This window comes from Acomys minous (assembly GCF_964271855.1).
Source record: "Acomys minous genome assembly, chromosome: 6".
Lineage (NCBI taxonomy): Eukaryota > Metazoa > Chordata > Mammalia > Rodentia > Muridae > Acomys > Acomys minous.
The window spans coordinates 66,867,645-66,887,467 of NC_140487.1; the positions used below are offsets into that span (position 1 = coordinate 66,867,645).

General features: G+C 42.6%; 1 protein-coding gene across 1 annotated transcript; it reads left to right on the forward strand.

The window, feature by feature from the left end:
• Positions 1-13,755: 13,755 nt before the first annotated feature.
• On the forward strand, positions 13,756-14,751 carry TAS2R38 (taste 2 receptor member 38; the record flags this gene model as incomplete). Its single annotated transcript, XM_084785677.1, has 1 exon — positions 13,756-14,751. One exon carries the CDS (start codon positions 13,756-13,758, stop codon positions 14,749-14,751), a length of 996 nt encoding a protein of 331 aa, XP_084641803.1.
• Positions 14,752-19,823: the final 5,072 nt, after the last annotated feature.

Here is a 19,823-nt window from a genome sequence, read left to right on the forward strand (position 1 = left end):
AGAGTCAACCAGACCTCCAAAAGTTCAAGGACAGCCTGGACTACAGAGTGAGTTCCAGGATAGTCAAGGCCACACAGAGAAACCCAATCTCAAAAAAAAAATCAACACTGATAGAGGGCTTTTTATAGCCTGTATTATACCAATTGGCTCAAATATATTCTTCATTTCTTTCTCATAATATACTCTAAAGTAGGTACTATTATCCCTCAAGATGAGAAATTTGAGGCACCAACAAAAACTTGCCAAAGCGCATAAAATAAAATAACAAACTCTTTCCTATTTAATTCAAAACATGACTTCTCCCATGCTTTCCGGTAGTCCAACTATATCTCGGTGAGGAGCCCTGGAGAATGCACTAAGTATGTCAATTAGCACAATGTTAAAGGCTATGAGAAAGAAATGAGAGGGTCATTGACCATTTAGTGAAACAATATGCCATGGCAAGCATTCTGAAATGGTCTTTTATATATATTCTATCTCCTTTTTCCTCAAAGATTTCGAGGTGTGCATCCCCTTGGGTACCTGGCAGAGTCCTAGGCACTCATTGAAGCTCCTTCCAACTCCCCACCCCACCCCCTAAGAGGACTTCATCTGACTACAGAGCCCAGAGAGCCAATGGGTCCCAGTGTGTGTGTATTCTTCCTCCTCCTTGCAGTCTCTCATGGGCTCTCTCTTCCTAGATAAAGTCCTTTTGTAAACATTCTTCTCATTAGTATATATTCTACCAGCTGTGGGCTGAGGGTGACTTACACAGGTCTAAAGGTAATTCCTTTAGTTTGAAGCTGTTACATGCAACACTTAAATAAAAGCAAATCAGTTTTTTTTAAAGAGTAATTCAGTATTACATCCCTAAATGACTGTTAAGAGGTCTTCAACTTGAATCAAGTGTCAGAAAACGCATGGGATTTGAAGAGCAAGGAGCCTGTGCTGAATATCAGATTTTCTACTTACTCTCTGCATATCTCAAGCATTCACTTAGATTTTTTTCTGGAACTCAATCATCTTACCTATAAATCACATGTATACACAATGTTGTTGGTGGTTTTTTTTTAGCTGAACCTGAGATAATAAGTACCTGAGGTCCAATGTCAATTTCCCAGCCCCTCTTTTTCTCCTTTTCTTTCTTTTTGTGAAAAATAAAATAATATCACTAAGCAGTGTAAGAAGCTGAAGTGCTGCTGAGAACTGTTTTCCTTGCATCTTCTTGTGGTGCATGCTGGGAATCCCAGTACTCAGGAGGAAGAGCCAAGAGAGCATAAGTCTGTAGGAGTTTAGGCCACATAGTGAGACCCTGTCTCAAGAAACCAGTGTCTGGGGCCCTAGCTCATTGTAGAGTCTTTGCATCTTGTGTTCATGGCCTTGTATCTAAACACAGAACTGTTTTTCCAATCTGTTACCTCCAAAACAGCCCCCATTAAACTGAACCAGAAGAAAAAGATATTTCCCTTCACTAAAAACTGGAATAGGTGTGTGAAGGACAGTCAACCTATCACACACTAAACTGATTCTACAGGATATGGGAAGAAAGCCAAACCCAGACACCATGCCCACACCCTCCCCAATACACACACACACACACACACACACACACACACACACACACACGCTCAAGCCCATTCCATCTTCCCTCTGCCTGTTGAAATGATTTCCCCACACAGTTTACACTGTACCTCTTTACTGAGGCTGAGTCCTTTTCCTTTCTTTGTTCCACATGGAAGCCAGGCCAGTCACACCACGCGCCACCTGGATGGGGAGAAAGGGAGTTAAAGTGAGAAGCAGTCTTCTCTGACCAGAAATGTTTAGAGGAAGGTGAGAATATAAACACACAGAGAGGATTGCAGAATTTCCTCCTGTTGTGAAATATCTGCTGTGCTACCATTTTATACAGCCTTTGTCATTCCCCACCCCTAGGCACAGATAAGAGCACGTGCACGCAGGAATCAAGGAGAGAGTCATTACAATAATAAGATGCCTGATACTCACGTGCTAATAATAAAACTCTGCGTCTGTGTGATATCTTGAAGCTTTCTGGACATTCGATCTGCATCATCTTTTAGATAACAACAGTCCTATGGGACAATGCAGGTATTTTAACCCCCATCAATAAATGACGAGAGAAGAAAGGGCACTCAGTGTCACAGCTGGGCTCCCACTCCTTGATCTTTTTTTTATGTTTTTATTTTTTATTAATTTATTCAGATTACATCTCAACAGTTATCCCTTCACTTGTATCCTCCTGTTCCTTCCTTTCTCCCTCTTTCACCCTATTTCCCTCCCCTAGGTCTGTGACAGTAGGGGACCTCCTCCCCCTCTACATGGTCATAGGCTATCAGGTCTCATCTTGGTAGACTGCTTATCCTTTCTCTGAGTGCCACCAGGCCTCCCCACCAAGGGGAAGTGGTCAAATATGAGGTACCAGAGTTCATGTCAGAGTCATTCCCCACTCTCCACACAAGTGTGGAGAATGTGCTGTCCATTGGGTAGATCTGATTAGGGGTTTAATATTTACTGCATGTATTGTCCTTGGTTGGAGCAGTAGTTTAAGTAGACACCCCTGGGTCCAGATCTGCCCATCATGATATTCTTCTTGTAGGTTTCTAGGACCCTCTGGGTCCTTCTATTTCCCCATTCTCCCATACTTCTCTCACCAAGAGTCCCAATAGGAGGTCCTCATGGGACTTCCATTTTGGGCTAGTATCCAACTATAAGTGAGTATATACCATGTGAGTCTTTCTGGGTCTGGGTTAACTCACTAAGTATGATCATTTCTAGTTCCAGTCATTTGTCTGCAAATTTCAGGATTTCCTTGTTTTTAATAGCTGAGTAGTATTTCCTAGTGTAAATGTACCACAGTGTCTTTATCCATTCTTTGACTGAGGGACATTTAAGTTGTTTCCAGGTTCTGGCTACTGCGAATAAGACTGCTATGAACATGGTTGAGCATATGTCCTTGTTGTGCGGTGGAGCATCTTCTGGGTGTATTCCAAGGAATGGAATAGCAGTGTCTTGAGGTAGCCCTATTCCAAGTTTTTGGAGAAAGAGCTAGATTGATTTCCAAAGTGGTTGTACAAGTTTGCATTCCCACCAGCAATGAAGAAGTGTTGCCCTTTCTCCACGTCCTCGCCAGCATGTACTGTCATTTGAGTTTTTGATCTTAGCCATTCTGATGGGTGTAAGATGGAATCTCAGAGTTGTTTTGATTTGCATTTCTCTGATGACTAAGGATGTTGAACATTTCTTTAAGAGTTTCTCAGCCATTGGACATTCCTCTATTGAGAAGTCTCTGTTTAATTCTGAGCCCCACTTCTTTTTTTTTTAATACATTTTTATTAATTTATACATATTACATCTCAGTTGTTAGCCCATCCCATGTATCCTCCCATCCCTCCCTTCCTCCCACTTCCCCCCCCTACTCCCCTCCTCTATGTCTGTGTCTGAGGGGGATCTCCTCCCCCTGAATATGCTGAGCCCCACTTCTTAATTGGGTTGAGTGGTTTGGTGGAGTTTAATTTCTTGAGCTCTTTATGTATTTTGGAAATTAGACTTTTGTCAGATATAGGGGTGGCAAAGATCTTTTCCCAGTCTATAGACTGTCGCTTTGTTCAATCCTTTATCTTAATATAGTAACTCAAGGCTCATAGAGTTTACAGTAAGTAAATCTAGAAGAGTGTCTTTCAGATTAAAAGTTAAATTTTAATTCAATGTTCATTTGCCACCAGGTCTCCAGAATAGAAACCTTTGAATCCTACCAGTTATCAAATTCTACCATCAGTATTCAGAGGTGGCTATGTCCTTCCAATTCAGATCTTAAGTGAAAACTATGATCATTTTCTTTGTGGCCCCTTCATCCTGCTGAGATGGCCCCTGAACAACCTACTTCTGCAAGGACAGTTTGGCATAACCCTAACCTCGCGATTGCAACCCAAGCAACCAGCACTGGAAAGATAACTCAAGCTTGTTAATTAGATTCTCCATCCCAGAAATTTGGATTTGAGATATGGAACATGAATTGTCTTGCTAGACTCTGGGTATGTGGGATTATGTTACATTATTGAGACACCGAAAGTAAAGAGTGTAACTAAGTACTTGTTAGCCACAGGAAAATTGAATAGATACACGAATAATAGTAGGAATAGGACTACTGTGGTTGGGATGTAGCCTGTCCACTAAGGGATGCTAGTATGCTCTGAGAGGAAGCCATGGGACATAGCTCCTGACGTGCAGCCTATGGGAAGTGGGTCACTGAACATCTTGCCTTTGAAAAGAAATAAGGCACATCTTATAGGAGCCTGGTTAGATCTGGTGAGGGTTGTTACAGAAGTGCACCTCTCTCCATCCTGCCCCGTCTTGGACTTTGGCTTTCTGTCACACTGTGTAATTTCTCCTTCTTGCAAAGTTCCTGCTATCTGTCCTGACGTGATGCAGGCAACCCAGTGCCCAGCCAGATCCAGCACCATGCTGTTTAGACTTTGAGCCTCCAAAACTGTGGGCTAAATAGAACTATTTTTAAAAATAACATTAACTCTCCTTGGGAATTTAATTTATCAACTGAAAACAGACTGGGACAAAAGCCAAAAGGGGAAAAGCAGAGAGAATAAATACCATGAGAATAATTTCTGTGAAGGTTGACATATAATTTAATTTCATGTGATGCTTCTGTTTCAGCATCAAAAATATTGCTTTCACCACCCACCCACCCCACTCACCCCACTCACCCACGCACTTACCCACACATAGTGGGAATGTGTGTTTCTGTTGCTGTTTCTGGATGTTTCTAAGCCGTGGGACTAAAAAGTCCCTGGTGGTCCTCCTCTGATAGGTTTTAGATGTCGTCTTTTACCAGTAGAAAGAAATGTCTCTACTGAAGGTTGTAATCACCCCAGTTACTCTAGGGACCTCTCCTCCAGCTCCCTGTGTTTTGCTGGATTCTATAATCATCTAGAACTGTGAGCCTTCCAAACTTACTAATTATTTGGAAAACACACACACGCACACACACACACACACACACACACAGAGAGAGAGAGAGAGAGAGAGAGAGAGAGAGAGAGAGAGTAAATGGCATGTATCCTAAGAGGTATGGGATGGCGTGATGGGGCGTGCACAATCCATTCTCACTTTGATTCAGTTTTAGACTAAGATTGTTGAAAAGGGTGAGTAATCTCAATTATCTTTTGCCTCAGAAAACTAAGGTAGTAAATATGGCTATAGATAAATTTGCATGATTTCCCCTACAATGGCCTTTGACAGCTATCTTTCTTTCCAGTGTCATACCACAGATGGACACCTAATTGAATATAAAAGGTACACTAAGTTTCTTAAGGTCACAGATAGGAGCTATCTGTGGACTATCAGCCACGTGTGGGCTCTGCCATGTGTCCTTTTCTCTGTCCACGCCCACTTTCCCAGAGTGCTTCCCTCTCCCATGCTGCTCTCTGGGAGCCACCTTGTCCATTCTGCTTCCTGCTGGAACTCCATGTCAGGATAGACAAAGGGCCCCCAAAGACTGAGTGCTACACAGCGCAGTGTTCCCCCAACCTTTTTATCATACAGTCTGTAAGACACATGGACAGGGCTGAAAACCATCCAAAGCTTGGCAGCTCTGTTAGTTGTTTGTTTTTTTTTAACCTCCTCCCCTTTGGTTTATGGTTGTGGACCAAAGGGAAACTTGAAAATAGTCCACACTTCCTTTAAAAGAAGTTCCTACCCACAGGCCCTACTGAGGAAAGTGAGCCTGTTTATGTTCCTAACCACACGGTTCTGTGTTGGTATCATTACTGGCTGCGCTACCACCTACTCCAAAGACGTACAGCTGAAGTCTGTAGGGTGTGGCAGCTCCAGCATCTTCATCCTGCCTGCACAGGAGACCTTGAGATAACTGGAAGAAGGATTAATTAGTAACTAAGGAGAAGGACAGAGTGAAATAAAGAAGATCTGGGTGAGAGAATCCTTAACCGCACAGCATGCTGGTACCACTCAGCCACATCCCTCTGGCAATTACATGCGATAAAGTCATATGACTTTAAAATGGAAGAAAGAAAGGCATAATTTATTTCTAATCATATCTCTCCTGTTTTCTGATTCACTGTGACAGGTAAACTTAGGAATCAAATATACTTCCTCATTCCATGACCTGGTTTCACATGCTGTAATAGACCATTAGATTAAGGACACTCCTTAAACGCAAGTTACCTCTGATTTTTCTCCTTCTGCAAATATCTGAGTAAGAATTCTTCCCCTCTGCTGCTCCCACCTTCCACCTCCTCCTCTCGCTCCTTTTTTCTACCCTGAATGTTTCCCTCCCAAGGGATAGATTCCATATCAGGTTAGTTAGTGATTGCATCCAGCTTCCAGGAAGAGTGACCCAAATATTATGCCTCGAAGACACAGAGAGTTTCCCTGTAGCACACAATGAAGAGCCTGGGAGACAGCGGATGCTGGTCTCGATGCAACTGCTCTAGGCTCTAAGGAAACTAGGGTCTCAGGGTGAGAGCTTGACACCTGTCTTTCCTCTCACAGGTGGACTCCAATCATAGCAGGCAAGTTTCCACACAGAAAGAAAGGTACCAAGGGCTTTCTAAGAAATCCCACCTAACTAGCCCTTGCATAGCACCAGCTATTATATGGAAGAAAATCAATACAGCTTTTATTTCTAGTTGGGATTGGTCATATATCCAACAAACAAAGGGGTTGTCAGTAATGAAGAAGAGAGCTAATATCACGTAGGCAGTTGGTACTGTTTACCACACAGAACAGTCATCCCATGTGTGGACTCTGCCAGGGCTTACCTTATGCTCCAAACCCTATTGCTGCAGAGTTCTGCCTCAGCATTCCTTAGGAACTATTTTTGGCTGGGCAAAAATGAAACTCACACTACATCTTCCTGTCACTGTTATACTCTTCACACAAGAGGAGTAAACCAAAGAGCTTTTAAGGACCCTGGGAACTATAAAATATTCAAAAGCAATCAAGATTCTTCAATCTCTATCCAAATACCTATCTATCTATCTATCTATCTATCTATCTATCTATCTATTTCTAAATCTCACTGTGCAGCTCTGGATGACATAGAACTCACTAGGTGGACCAGCCTGGCCTGCAACTCATAGAGATCTGCCTGCCTCTGCCTCTTGAGACCTGGGGTTAAAGGCATTAACTACTATACCCAGCCAAAGTAATTTTTGTAATTACTATTTTTATTTGTGTATAAGAATATTTACCTATACGAGTTAATGCCATATGTGTGTGAGAACCCACAGAGGCCAGAACAGGGCTTTAGATTCTGTGGACCTGGAGTGACAGGTGGTTGTGAGCTACTTCAAACAAATTCTGGGAAACAAACTCTGGTCCTTTGGAAAGACAAGTCATCTTAAACACTAACTGATCTTGCCAGCTCCTTTGAATCCCTCTTTTGTACAGCAGTTATATGAACAGAAATCAATGGCTATTGCTAAGAAGACAACACGGTTCCTGTAGGAAGGTCCAGTGTGCAAGACATGTCCCAGTTCCTGCAGAGTTAGTGGTCATTGCAGAGCTCCTGGCAAAGCTCTTTTCCCCTTATAGCTTAGTGATTTTTCAATGTAAGGGTGCATCAGAATTTCCTAATGGCCTGCTAAACACAGCCGGGGTGGGGAGTGGGGTTCTATCTTTAGGTTTTCTGATTCTGTAAGTCAAACTGGAGAGTAACAAGTTGTATTCAAAATAGACTGAGATCAAAGAACGCCGCCAGGCATCTTCATCCTATCAAGTCAGGCCGTCCTTCTCCGTGGTCATATCTACACACTTGGAGAAAGGATATCAATGCTGAAATCATAGTTTCTCACCTTTGAGTTTTGTGACTTTGCCCAAGATATTTAATCATTTGACCCTTCTGAAGCCTCTACTGTCTCATTAGGAAATTAGAACTACATGCTTTGCAGGAAAATTTGAGATTACAGGAAGTTGACTGTTCCATAATACATGAACTGGATTCTAAAATTTCAGTTACATAAAATATAGGAACAAATTATTGCTGGATTAAATTAAATGCCTAGGGCAAGCATACAGGGAATTTAGAAGTCTCAGTGGTCCGGCGCCACCTAGTGGGATTCATCAAGTAATGCTAGAGGGACTAATTCTTTTAATTTAATTTCTTATTTAAAGTCTTCGCTCATATATTACATCCTGATTGCAGTTTTCCCTCCCTTCCCTCCCCCTAGCATCTTCCCTCCCTCATATCTCCCCTCCCCCTTCTCTCTTCCCGTCAGAAAAGAGTAGGCAGGCCTCCCAAAGACATCAACCAAACCGTATTACAAGCTACAATTAGACCAGGCACAAACCATCACTTCCGGGTTGGACAAGATGACTCAGTAAGAGGAAAGAGTCCCACAAATAGGCAGAAGAGTCGGGGCATCCCCCATGCCCATGCTTCCACCGTTAGGATTACACCTCACCCCTAAGACGCCCCCATTTTCATCCGTTTCTCCTAGTATTTTCTCCCTTTCAGAGACTTCCTCTGATGGGAGCAGATGCAGAGTCCCACAGCCAAACACTAGACAGAGCTCAGGGACTCCTGTGGAGGAGGGGGAGGAAGGATTGGAGGAGCCAAAGAGGTCAGGGATGCACCAAGAGAACACAGCCCACAGAATCAGCTGACCAGGACTCATAGGAACTCACAGAGATCAGGGAGCCTATCAGGGTCTGACACAGTCCTATGTATATATGCTATCTCTGAGTAGCTGGATGTTCTTGTGGTAATCCTAACAGTGGAAGCTAGAAGGACTTTCACTGAGCCCCCTACACTGGGGAACTTCCGGGATTAAGGGCGTGGTGGTGCTGATGTGCACCTTTAATCCCAGCACTTAGGAGGCAGAAGCAGACTGATCACTGTGAGTTCAAGGCCAGCCTGGTCTACAAAGTGAGTCCAAGACAGCCAGGGCTACACAGAGAAACCCCATCTTTAAAAAAAAAAAAGAGTTAGGTTCATCTGTAGCCCAAGAGAGCAAACAAAAACCTAACCAACCCTCCTTAAGGGAAATGGGGTGTCGTTCTCTTAAGGTCTCTTTTGGCTGATTTGGGGCAAATAATACCTTTGTAGGGGCCCGAAGAAAATTGGGAGAAATGGTTAAATGATCGTATATGATTAAATGAGTAATACATATATTTATCCAGGCCCACTTTATCTTAAAGCTTATCATGACTATCATCATCATACCATATTTTTAAATAAATAGGAATAGTTTAGATCTGTTTTTAAAAAGAATAAAAGAAGAAAGAAAGAAAGAAAGAAAGAAGAGTTGGGTCTAGCATTTCATACTGTCTCACACAGGACTCTAATAAAGCCTGGAATTTCTCAACATTTAGGAACTGGACCACAAATGCTATTCCTAGCTTCTTTAACCATTTTCCCCAGTCTTATTTGTGTCCCTACAAAGGCATTATTCATCCCAAATCAGCCAGAAGAAACCATAGAAGAACAACAGCCCATTTCCCTTAAGGAGCTTGGGAAGATTTTTGGTTGCTTTCTTGGGCAATAGATGTTTATTTTCATTGGGAGTTGATTATAAGTTATTATTGGTCTTATTTAAAGAGAAAACAAGGTTGGACTCAGGGGGAAAAAAAGGAGTTTGGGGTATAGAAGGACCCAGAGGTAACAAGAGCTCCACAAGAAGGCCAACAGAGCCAACAAGTCTGGGCCCAAGGCGGCCTGTGGAGACTGATGCCCCAAACAAAAGACTGTGGAGAGGACCCAGGCCCGCAGCTCAGCTGTAGTCAATAAGCAGCTCGGTCTCCATATGGGTACCCTAATAAGGAGAGCAGGAGTTATTATCCCTGCCATGGACTCTGTTGCCAGCTTTGATCACTTTCCCCTGGTGGGGTGCCTTATGCCACAGAGGAAGAGAAGCAGGCAGTCCTGATAAGACTTGGTAGGCTGGGGTCAGTTGGTAGGGGAGGAGGGCTCCCCCTCTCTGAGGACTAGCTGAAAGGAATAGGGGGGATGGGAAGGAGGAGGGAGGAGGGAGGAGGGTGGGGCTGGGAGGAGACAAGGGAGGGGCTAAGATCTGGATGTGAAGTGAGTAAATCTCAAAAATAATAATAATAATAAATTAAACTCTGGTGCCCCATATTTGACCACTTCCCCCTTGGTGGGGAGGCCTGGTGGCACTCAGAGAAAGGATAAGCAGGCTACCAAGATGAAACTTGATAGGCTGTGACCATATAATAGGGGAGGAGGTCTCCCTCAGTCACAGACTTAGGGGAAGGGAATAAGGTGAAAACAGGAGGGAGGGAGAAATGGGAGGATACAAGGGGTGGGCTAACAATTGAGATACAATCTGAACAAATTAATTAAATTAAAAAAATAAATAAAAAAAGAAAAGGCAAAGCACAAAATAATAATAATAATAACTCTTAATCTTGATCCTTTTATTTGATTATCTATGGAAATTGTGATGAGAACAGGAGATTGGAATTAACTAGTCATTTTAGGGGCAAAGAACTAAAAACTGAACAGTAAGTTATTGTCCTTGGCCAGAAGCACAAAACGTTCTTCTTCACCAAGGCAGAAATCCCAGGGGGCACTTTTGGTTTATCTTTTCCTATATGAGCACCCCTGCTTGGCAGCAGGGCATGTGACTGAGCCTCCAGCCCAAACACTGACCCCCTTCCAGGGAATCTCATGGTAGAAAAGATTATACCCAGTTCCAAGTTACAGCCATCTCCTGACCAGCATTACCTCTTCAGAGTGGAGAATCCCATAACAGCCTTGAGGGATTTTGTTGAAGACTACTAATGAAAAGCTACTTCTTCCTGGTCAAAGAATACAATCTACCTCCGGCCTAAACTAACCAAAACATGAGATAATTCAGCTAGATCTGTCAGCTACCTGGTAGAGCATCTCCTAGAAAAGCTGTTTTACTGTAATGCTGAAGAGACTGAAGGAGTAACTATTTCCTTAATAACATACTGTGTTGTTTCTTCCCCCGCCCTGAGTCAGTGTCAGCAGCTTATGGAGCTATGGCCATGTAGCTGTGTTAAGCCTGATTGCTTTTCTAACTCAGAAATCTGCAGCCTTTTTTCTTTTCTTCACTCTTTTTCGTTGTCTTTTCTCTTTCTTTTGTTCTTTCAATCTTTCCTTCTTTCTTTCCTTTATTCTCAGATGCTGGCTGTGGCTTGGGCATACTTATCTGGACACTGACTTACTGACTCCTTGTGTCTGAATCTGCCACCACCACCTTCCACCATGTGATAACAAAGCATATGGCTTTCTCTTTTCCTCTTCTCCATCTCTCTCAATGGGGCATCTGACTGCCCTGCAGTTTTTCTTTTAAACTCTAATAACATTGTCCCTAAGCTTCCTTCTGAGTCCATTCTTACTCTCTTTCTAAGGAGACTAAGAACACCAAGAGGGGGCTCCCAGTTACCCCACCCCCACCCCATAACATGTGGTACCCAGGTGGGGCTCTCTAAATGTCCACATAACAACAGAGATTCAAGGACCCATGCTCAGTATTCACACTTGTTGAGAGAAGGCATTCCACCCATTCCCATGAGTGTGACACAAGCCATACCTGTCCACACCTGCCTGACCCTAGGAAAATAAATCAGATCTCCACATACAGATGGGTGCACTGAGGAAGGGGACCAATCACTGGCCATTTTATATTTTAACTGGCACAGAAACCAATCAAGTCATTTTTGGCTACCAGCATAGCCTGAACTGTCCCCTTTAATCTCACTTCCACACAAGCCACCCTGGCTCCTTCTATTCCTAAGTGGATATTATCCCAGCATAGATGTCCTCTGAGAGACTCCATTCAGCAGGGGATCGAGACAGATAGCTGGACTCTGGGCAAAGTGCTGAGAGTTGTATGGAAGAGGTGGGGGGGGGCGTGGAAGGACCCAGAGGGGTCAGGAGCTCCACAGGGAGACCATCAAGCCCAGTGGATCTGGACTGGAAGTGGGGGTAGGGGGCTGATACACCAACCAAGAACTTCACAAGCAGAGAACCTAGACCCCTTTTCAGATGTAGCTGCCGGGTGCCCGGTTTGATCACTGGCCCCTTGGCGGGGGCGGCTTTGCAGACACACAGAGGAAGGGGATGCAGGTATCCTGATGAGACCTGCTAGGTTGAGGTCAGACAGTGGGGGAGAAGGGTCTCCCTGGCAGAGGCCTAGGGGAGGGGAATAGGGTGGAAGAGGGAAGGAGGGTGGGATCAGAAAGACACAAGCAAGGGGGTAACAATCAGGATATAATGTGAATAAATAATAATAAATAATTTCTTTCAAAATAAACATCTCTTTACACTCATTAAAGTACTGTTGTCTGCTTTTTGTGCTCGCCACCCAGTCTATTTCCTGCCAGTGTTCTATCCTGTTAACATCAAGCTGTTTCTTTCAACCATGTTTAAAATCTGTGGTCACTCTAATATTTTCACTCTAAGTACAATGACCTCTTCCAGCAGGAATATGTTGTGTTTACACATGAACAGCAGTTTCCATATAGTCCCTTTTGTCTTATTTTCTCTGAGCTGCACTGTGTCTTTCCTGCCTTCTCTCTACCTCTACCCCATTGCTTTAATGCTACATAGAACTGAACCTTCCTGTACCTTGTAGGGGTTGAGGATTAAGAATTTTCAGATAGTGCCACCAGGTCTCCCCATCCAGGGGACGTGGCCAAATATGAGGCACCAGAGTATGTGTGAAAGTCAGACCCCACTCTCCACTCAACAGTGGAGAATGTTCTGCCCATTGGCTAGATCTGGGTAGGGGTTTGAAGTATTGTCCTTGGGTGGTGCCATAGTTTGAGTGGGACCCCTGGGTCCAAATCTGCCTATCATAATTTTCTTCTTGTAGGTTTCTAGGACCCTCTGGATCCTTCTACTTGGCTATTCTCCCATGCTTCTCTCATCTAGAGTCCCTATAGGATGTCCTCCCCTCTGTCCCAGTTTCCTGGTAAGTGAAGATTTTCATGCAACATGGCTGTTGGGCTAGTATGCAGATATAATAGCAGGCTACCAAGAAGAGACTTGATACCCTATGAGCATATACAGGGGGAGGAAGTCCCCCTCAGTCACAGTCATAGGGGAGGGGAGTAAGGGGAAAATGGGAGGGAGGGAGGAATGGGAGGATACAAGGGATGGGATAACCACTGAGATGTAATAAGAATAAATTAATAAAATAAAATTTAAAAATTTAAAAAAAGAATTTTCAGATAGGAACACTCATAATCATAGTAAAGTATACTTATGGTGGGTCTGGTCTCGGTTGTGGAAAAAAATGCAAATGGGACAAGAGCCCATCTCAAAGCCTAGGTCCCTTAGAACGTCTGTTTTGCCTGCAGGCTGTGCCCCTGACACCCATAAGCAAATCCTCCTCTTCTCTGTGCCCACAGGCCCATATGGGCATGGAAAACCAGACCCTTCTCAGTTGGGGAACTGAAACTCAATCTTGTTTACATTCCTGTTGCTGCACTGTAGCTCCTAGAGGGGCCACTGGGTAGGTACACCTGGACTTATTAATGCTTTTGCATCACCCAAGCGGCAAACCGTCATTGCTCCACCCTTACCATAAGCATTCATGTGCGTCCACAAGGCACTTTAAAGTGACAGCAGCCTTCCGGGTTTCCTACTGGGGCTTATTGGGTGAAGGGGGGGAGCAAAAAACAAAACACCTGGGAAGGATTGGAATCCTAGCAAAGGAAAGATCTCAGTTCGAGGGATACTCTTCCCTGCTTTGGTGGGTGACTTCCAAGTTTCAGGTTAATCAGAGGAGCATCATGTTGACTCTGACTCCGGTCTTAACTGTGTCCTATGAAGCCAAGATTTCATTTCTGTTCCTTTCGGTCCTGGAGTTTGCAGTGGGCATCCTGGCTAATGCATTCATTGTCTTGGTGAACTTTTGGGACCTGGTGAAAAAGCAGCCATTGAACAACTGTGACACTGTGCTGCTGTGTCTCAGCACCACACGGCTTTTCCTGCAGGGCCTTCTGCTTCTCGACGCTGTTCAGCTCACTTGCTTCCAGCAGATGAAAGAGCCTCTGAGCTACAACTACCAAGCCATCCTCACCCTTTGGATGATCGCAAACCAAGTGAGCCTCTGGCTCGCTGCCTGCCTCAGTCTCCTCTACTGCTCCAAGATTGTCCGTTTCTCTCACGCCCTCCCGCTCCACTTAGCAAGCTGGGTCTCCAGGAGGTTCCTCCAGATGCTTCTAGTGGCTCTTCTTTTCTCCTGCATCTGCACCGCCCTCTGTTTGTGGGACTTTTTTAGCAGACCTTACCCCATGCTCACATCCCTGTTACCCATGAACAACACAGAATTCAATGTGCAAATTGCGAAGCTCCAATTCTTTTATTCGTTTATCTTCTGCAATGTGGGGTCGATACCCCCTTCTCTGGCGTTCCTGGTGTCCTCGGCAGTGCTGTTTCTCTCCCTGGGAAGTCACATGAGGGCTATGAAGTCGCAAACCAGAGACTCCCGGGACCCCAGCCGTGAGGCCCACGTCAGAGCCATCATATTTCTGGTCTCCTTCCTCTGTTTCTATGTGGTGTCGCTCTGCGCTGCCATAGTCTCAGTGCCCTCACTGGTGCTGTGGCACAGTAAGTGGGGAGTGATGGTTTGTATAGGGATGATGGCGGCTTGCCCTTCTGGACACGCAGCCATCCTGATATCAGGCAATGCGAAGCTGAGGAGAGCCATGGGGGCTATGCTATTCTGCTTTCAAGGCGGCCGAAAGGTGAGAAGAGTCCACAGGAAACTTCACAGGACACCTTGAGAAGTCGTGAAATAGGCTCCTTCCAAATACACCTCCAATTCTTCATTGAAGCCCTCCAATTTCCTCCATAAAACATGACGGGAATTCTTTCTACTTGATCTCAATAGACTTCTAGTAATAGAATAAATTAACTGAAACTGTGTGATCTAAGTAAATATAATAGTGTTGGCTCCTGAGACCTGTTCGGTAAAACGAACTAAATGGGGGACGGGGTTCGCTGTAAATCTCTTCTGCACTAAAGCCCATCATTGATTACTGTGCCTTTTCTTCTAAAAGAATAGCAAGCCTTAAAGACACGGCCCTGCCTTTCAATACCGCTGCTAAGACGCTCGTCCGTAACTAGTACTAGAATCACACGTGAAAACAGTTACTACCATGGCATCATACAAGGCTCCTCAGACTACGCTTTTCATGGAAACGTGAGATGAGAGAAGGACAACTGTGTCATAATTTCAGCTTCAAACGGTACTGCGTAAAAACTCAAATGGGATCCCTGACAAGGGTTCATTTTGTCGAGTCTAAAGTCTCAAAAAAACAAAAAACAAAACAAAACAAAAAATAAAAATAAAAAATAAAGTGTACTTCTGCCTGTTTGACAGAGGGGAGTAAGGTGGAAGTCTGCTCTGTTGGAGCTCTGGGTCTCAGAACATCGCCAGTCGCCTTTGTCTCTCTAGGTGGACAGTCGGCCAGGAAAGCTGTGGGCAAAGGGGGTCTGGGAAGAGCCATCTCTGCCCTCCTGCATAGGAACTGAGCCTCAAAGGCTTTCGTGAAGGTTTTCCAAAATGCAGATCTAAAGACTCAAGAGAGGAAACTGTAGGCCAGGTCTTGAAACCCTTTCAGAGGTCTCAGTCCGCAGAGCTCTCAGGACGGAAGGGTCTCCTTCTGGGTGGACGCTGTTGAAGAGCATTTCCTCTGCTCGGGCCTCAGTGTCTGACAGATGCGCTTCTTGCCTTTTTTCCAAGCAAACCTTTTCTTCAGCTCCACTGACCACAAAGCATGCGACTTCTTCTCAAGTCTTTCCTTGGTGAAGTGGACGCCTTGTAAAGTTTCTTCCGGAAACACTAATCCTCATTCAGGTGTCCAAGAATCATGACTCAAGAAGCTTATTGAAAAAAAAAATAAACATACACTTCAGGCCAACACAATCAAGTATTTGGAGAAGGATCCAGACGTCAGATTTCTAAAGCTCCCTACGTGAGCCAGGGTCCAGCTAATATGGAGAACCACTGCTCTGCGTGGTTGGAGTTAGCTGGTGTGATTCTCCCAAATCGTATCGTTGCCTTCCGGCCCCATTTCCCCGTGTGGTGCTGGTGGAATATCGTCTGAAAGGGAAGAAGTCAAGATTATGCCTCCTTACTTTTCTTTTTAAAGACTACTATTTGAAGCGGTTTAAGACCACAGAAGGATACATAGCTGAAATTATACAGCACGTATAGCCTTTTGATATTGGGGACTTTGACTGCGGTATCCCACACATAAGGTTTCTCGGTCTTATTATGGGTTGACAGCTCATTTCTTTCTGTGCTAAGTCAGATCTGGTGGTCTGGGTGAGCCACACTTGATCCATTCACCCACTGAAGAGTAGCTTGGCTGTTTCTGAGGCTCAGCAGTTGTCAGGAACACTCCTAGGAACATCTGTGTGCAGATTCTTCGTGTAGTGAACTTCAGGCTTTTGGATAAATTCCAAGGAAATAAAAATGTTGGACCACACTTTAAGAATGTGTTTAATTTTGTGAGAAACTAGCAAATCTGTCTTTCAAAGTGGCTCACTGTTTCCCTTCCCCACCACAGCATTTGGTTCTGTTCTGCCCCAGGCTCCAGCATCTAACAGCTGTGTGGTAGATCTTAACTGTTTTCTCTGTTGTTTTCCTGAAAACACAGGATGTGGGTCTCTTCTCTTATGATTGTTTTCACAAAAGTATTTTTAGCATATTTCTGAAATCCATCCATAATGTTACATGAATCCCAGTTTACTTTTTATTTAAAGGAATTTACAGTAAATATATTTTGATTGTATTTTCCCCTGCTCCTTCCAGATCCACCCCAGCTCCCTTAGCCACCAACATCATGTTCTCTCTTTCTCACACTTTCTCATAAAGAACTATAAAATGGTCAAAATAAACAAACAAAAAATAGCAAAACCTCAAGTTACTGTTCCACTATAATTGATACTGCACTGTTTACAGTTAGCAGAATTTATGAATAGAGCTTCTTAAATATTCTTGAATGTATCTTTTTGAGGACACAGCTTTTTTGTCTCCTAAGTAAACACTGCAGTTGATATGTCAAGAAGTTGGTGCACATTTAACCTTACAAGAAATTGCTTGTTTTCTGAAGCGAGCCTGACCTTTTTTGCTGCCCACCACGGCATAGGGAAGTCACTCCTTATTCTCACCAATAGCAGCTTGCTACTGCTATAGAAATAAGACTGAAATGTCTTTAACTTGCATTTCTCTAATAACTACAAATATGGAACCTATTTCTATGTGTTCCTTTACCATCTTCCTATACATTTTCTACTACAAACTACTTGCACCTGTCTTATATAGAGTTGTCTTTTTATGACTGATTTTTAGGACTATTGATCTTGAAATTTTGCATATGTATATTACATTGTATATGTGCATATAGCTATCCAATCTTACATATAAATATACATACAATTTATAATTTTATTTTAAGAGTTCCATTGTATTAATTATAGCTTATGTATGTATACAGAAATTATATACATATGTTTCACATGTGTATATATGTGAGAATACAAATATATTACAGGGACCATTCATGTGTCTGATATATAGTGACTATTATAACCCAAACTATTATTTATCTTTTTATTGTCTTGATCCTATACTGATAAGCAGAAATTCTGAATTATGATACAATTCAACTTTTTATTTAATACTTGTACTTTTCATATTTTCTTTAAGGCACATCTATTTACCTCTAAAAGGCCTCCTAGGTCTTCTCAGAAGTTTTAATAGTTTTCATTTTTTGTTTGACTGAAATTCATGTTTAATTAATTTTGAAATGCGCATCACGGTGTGGTTTATTGAAGGGATTGCTGGAGTTTCTTTGTACTTCATCCATGTGGCTCAAAATCATTTATCAAAAACTTTCACGTCTTGATTAAATGAACTCTACTGGCTACATGCGTGTTAATCACTTGCTGGTCTCAGTACTGTACTCAATCTATTTCTCTAGATTTTAGTCATAATTTTATTTTCTTGATTTAATAAGGTTTGAAACCAGATACTGTGGGTCTTCCAAATTTAATTTTTAAGTTGTTTTGGCTTCTCCGAACACTACATATGTGTGTGAATATGTGTATTATATATACATGTACATAATGTATATAGATATGCATACACTCATATACAAATCTCTTGTTGGGATTCTAGGTGCTATTGTGTTGAATCTGAATATCAAATTGGAAAAAATTCACTTCATAAAAATATTCAATTTGACTAAGTGTGAACATGAATTTTTGTTTATTTAAATCCTTAATTTTTTCAATGTTTTATAGTTCTTAGTAAATTCCCTAATAAAATTAGGTCTAAGTAGTTCATATTTTATTTTATATAGAATCATTTAAATTTCTTTTTGTTTATTTTATACATCAAACAAACCCACATATTTTACATTTACTGTGTGCTGTATAAATTTCATAAATTAATACAAAATTAAGAAAGTATCATTTCATCTCCATCTTTAATTTTATTGTTAAATATCATGATATAATTTCTGCATTAGGATTTTAATTTGCTACTTATCTTGTTCTTTATATCTTATTTCTTGTCTTTGTTTAGTGGGCCATATACGTCTTTACAGTTTAGCAATCCACTTCTTTCTGTTAATCTTTTGGTAGCCTTTATAGGGCTGGCAGTATCAACCCTTGTAACAGTACTTACAGTTAATATTATACACAAAGGCCAGTGAGGTGACTCAGTTCCCTCGTTCCATCCACTCTGGTGACTATTCTGTTTCCCCTTCTGAGTTCAATTCAACCATCCTCCGTTGGGCCCTCCTTTTTATTTAAGAGCCTTTGGGTCTGTGGATTGTAGTATGATTATCCTGTACTATATGGCTAATATCCACTTATAAGTAAGCACATATCATGTGTCTCTTTCTGGGTCTGGGTTACCTTATTCAGGATGATATTTTTCTAGCTCCATGCATTTGCCTGCAAATTGTATGATTTCCTTGTTTTTAATAGTTGAGTAGTATTTGATTGTGTAAATGTACCACAATTTATTTTAATAGTTGAGTAGTATTTGATTGTGTAAATGTACCACGATTTATTTATCCATTCTTCAATTGAGAGTCATCTAGGTTGTTTCCAGTTTCTGGCTATTATGAATAAAGCCACTGTGAACATAGTTGAGCAGATTTTCTTGTGGGGTGGTGAAGCATCTTTTGGGTATATGCCTATGAGTGGTATAGCTTGGTTTTGAGGTAGATATATTCCAATTTTATGAGAAACTGCTCCGTTGATTTCCAAAGTGGTTGTGCAGGTTTGCACTCCCATGCGCAATGGAGGAGTGTTCTCCTTGATCCACATCCTTGCCAGCATGTGCTGTCACTTCAGTTTTTGATCTTAGCCGTTCTGACAGGTGTAAGATGGAATCTCAGAGTCATTTGATTTGCATTTCCCTGATGACTAAAGACATTGAAATTTTCTTTTTTTTTTTAATTCACTTTACAGCCTAATCATAGCCCCTCTCCCTCCTCTCCTCCCAGCCCCACCCTCACATCTCTTTCCCCATTTCCCCATCCTCTTATCCTCAGAGAAGAGGAGGCCCTCCATAGGTACCACTCTGCCCTGGTACATGAAGTCCCAGCAGGGGACAAAGCATCCCAGATATATAAAAAGGATCCAAATGTAGGCAACAGAGTCAGAGACAGCCTGCACTCTAATTTTTAGAGGACCCACATGAAGAACAAGCTGCACATCTGCTACATTTATATAGGGGGCCTAGGTCCAGTCCATGCATGCTCTTTGGTTGACAGTTCAGGCTCTATGAGCCACCATGGGCCCATAGTTGACTCTGTAGGTCTTCATGTGGTGG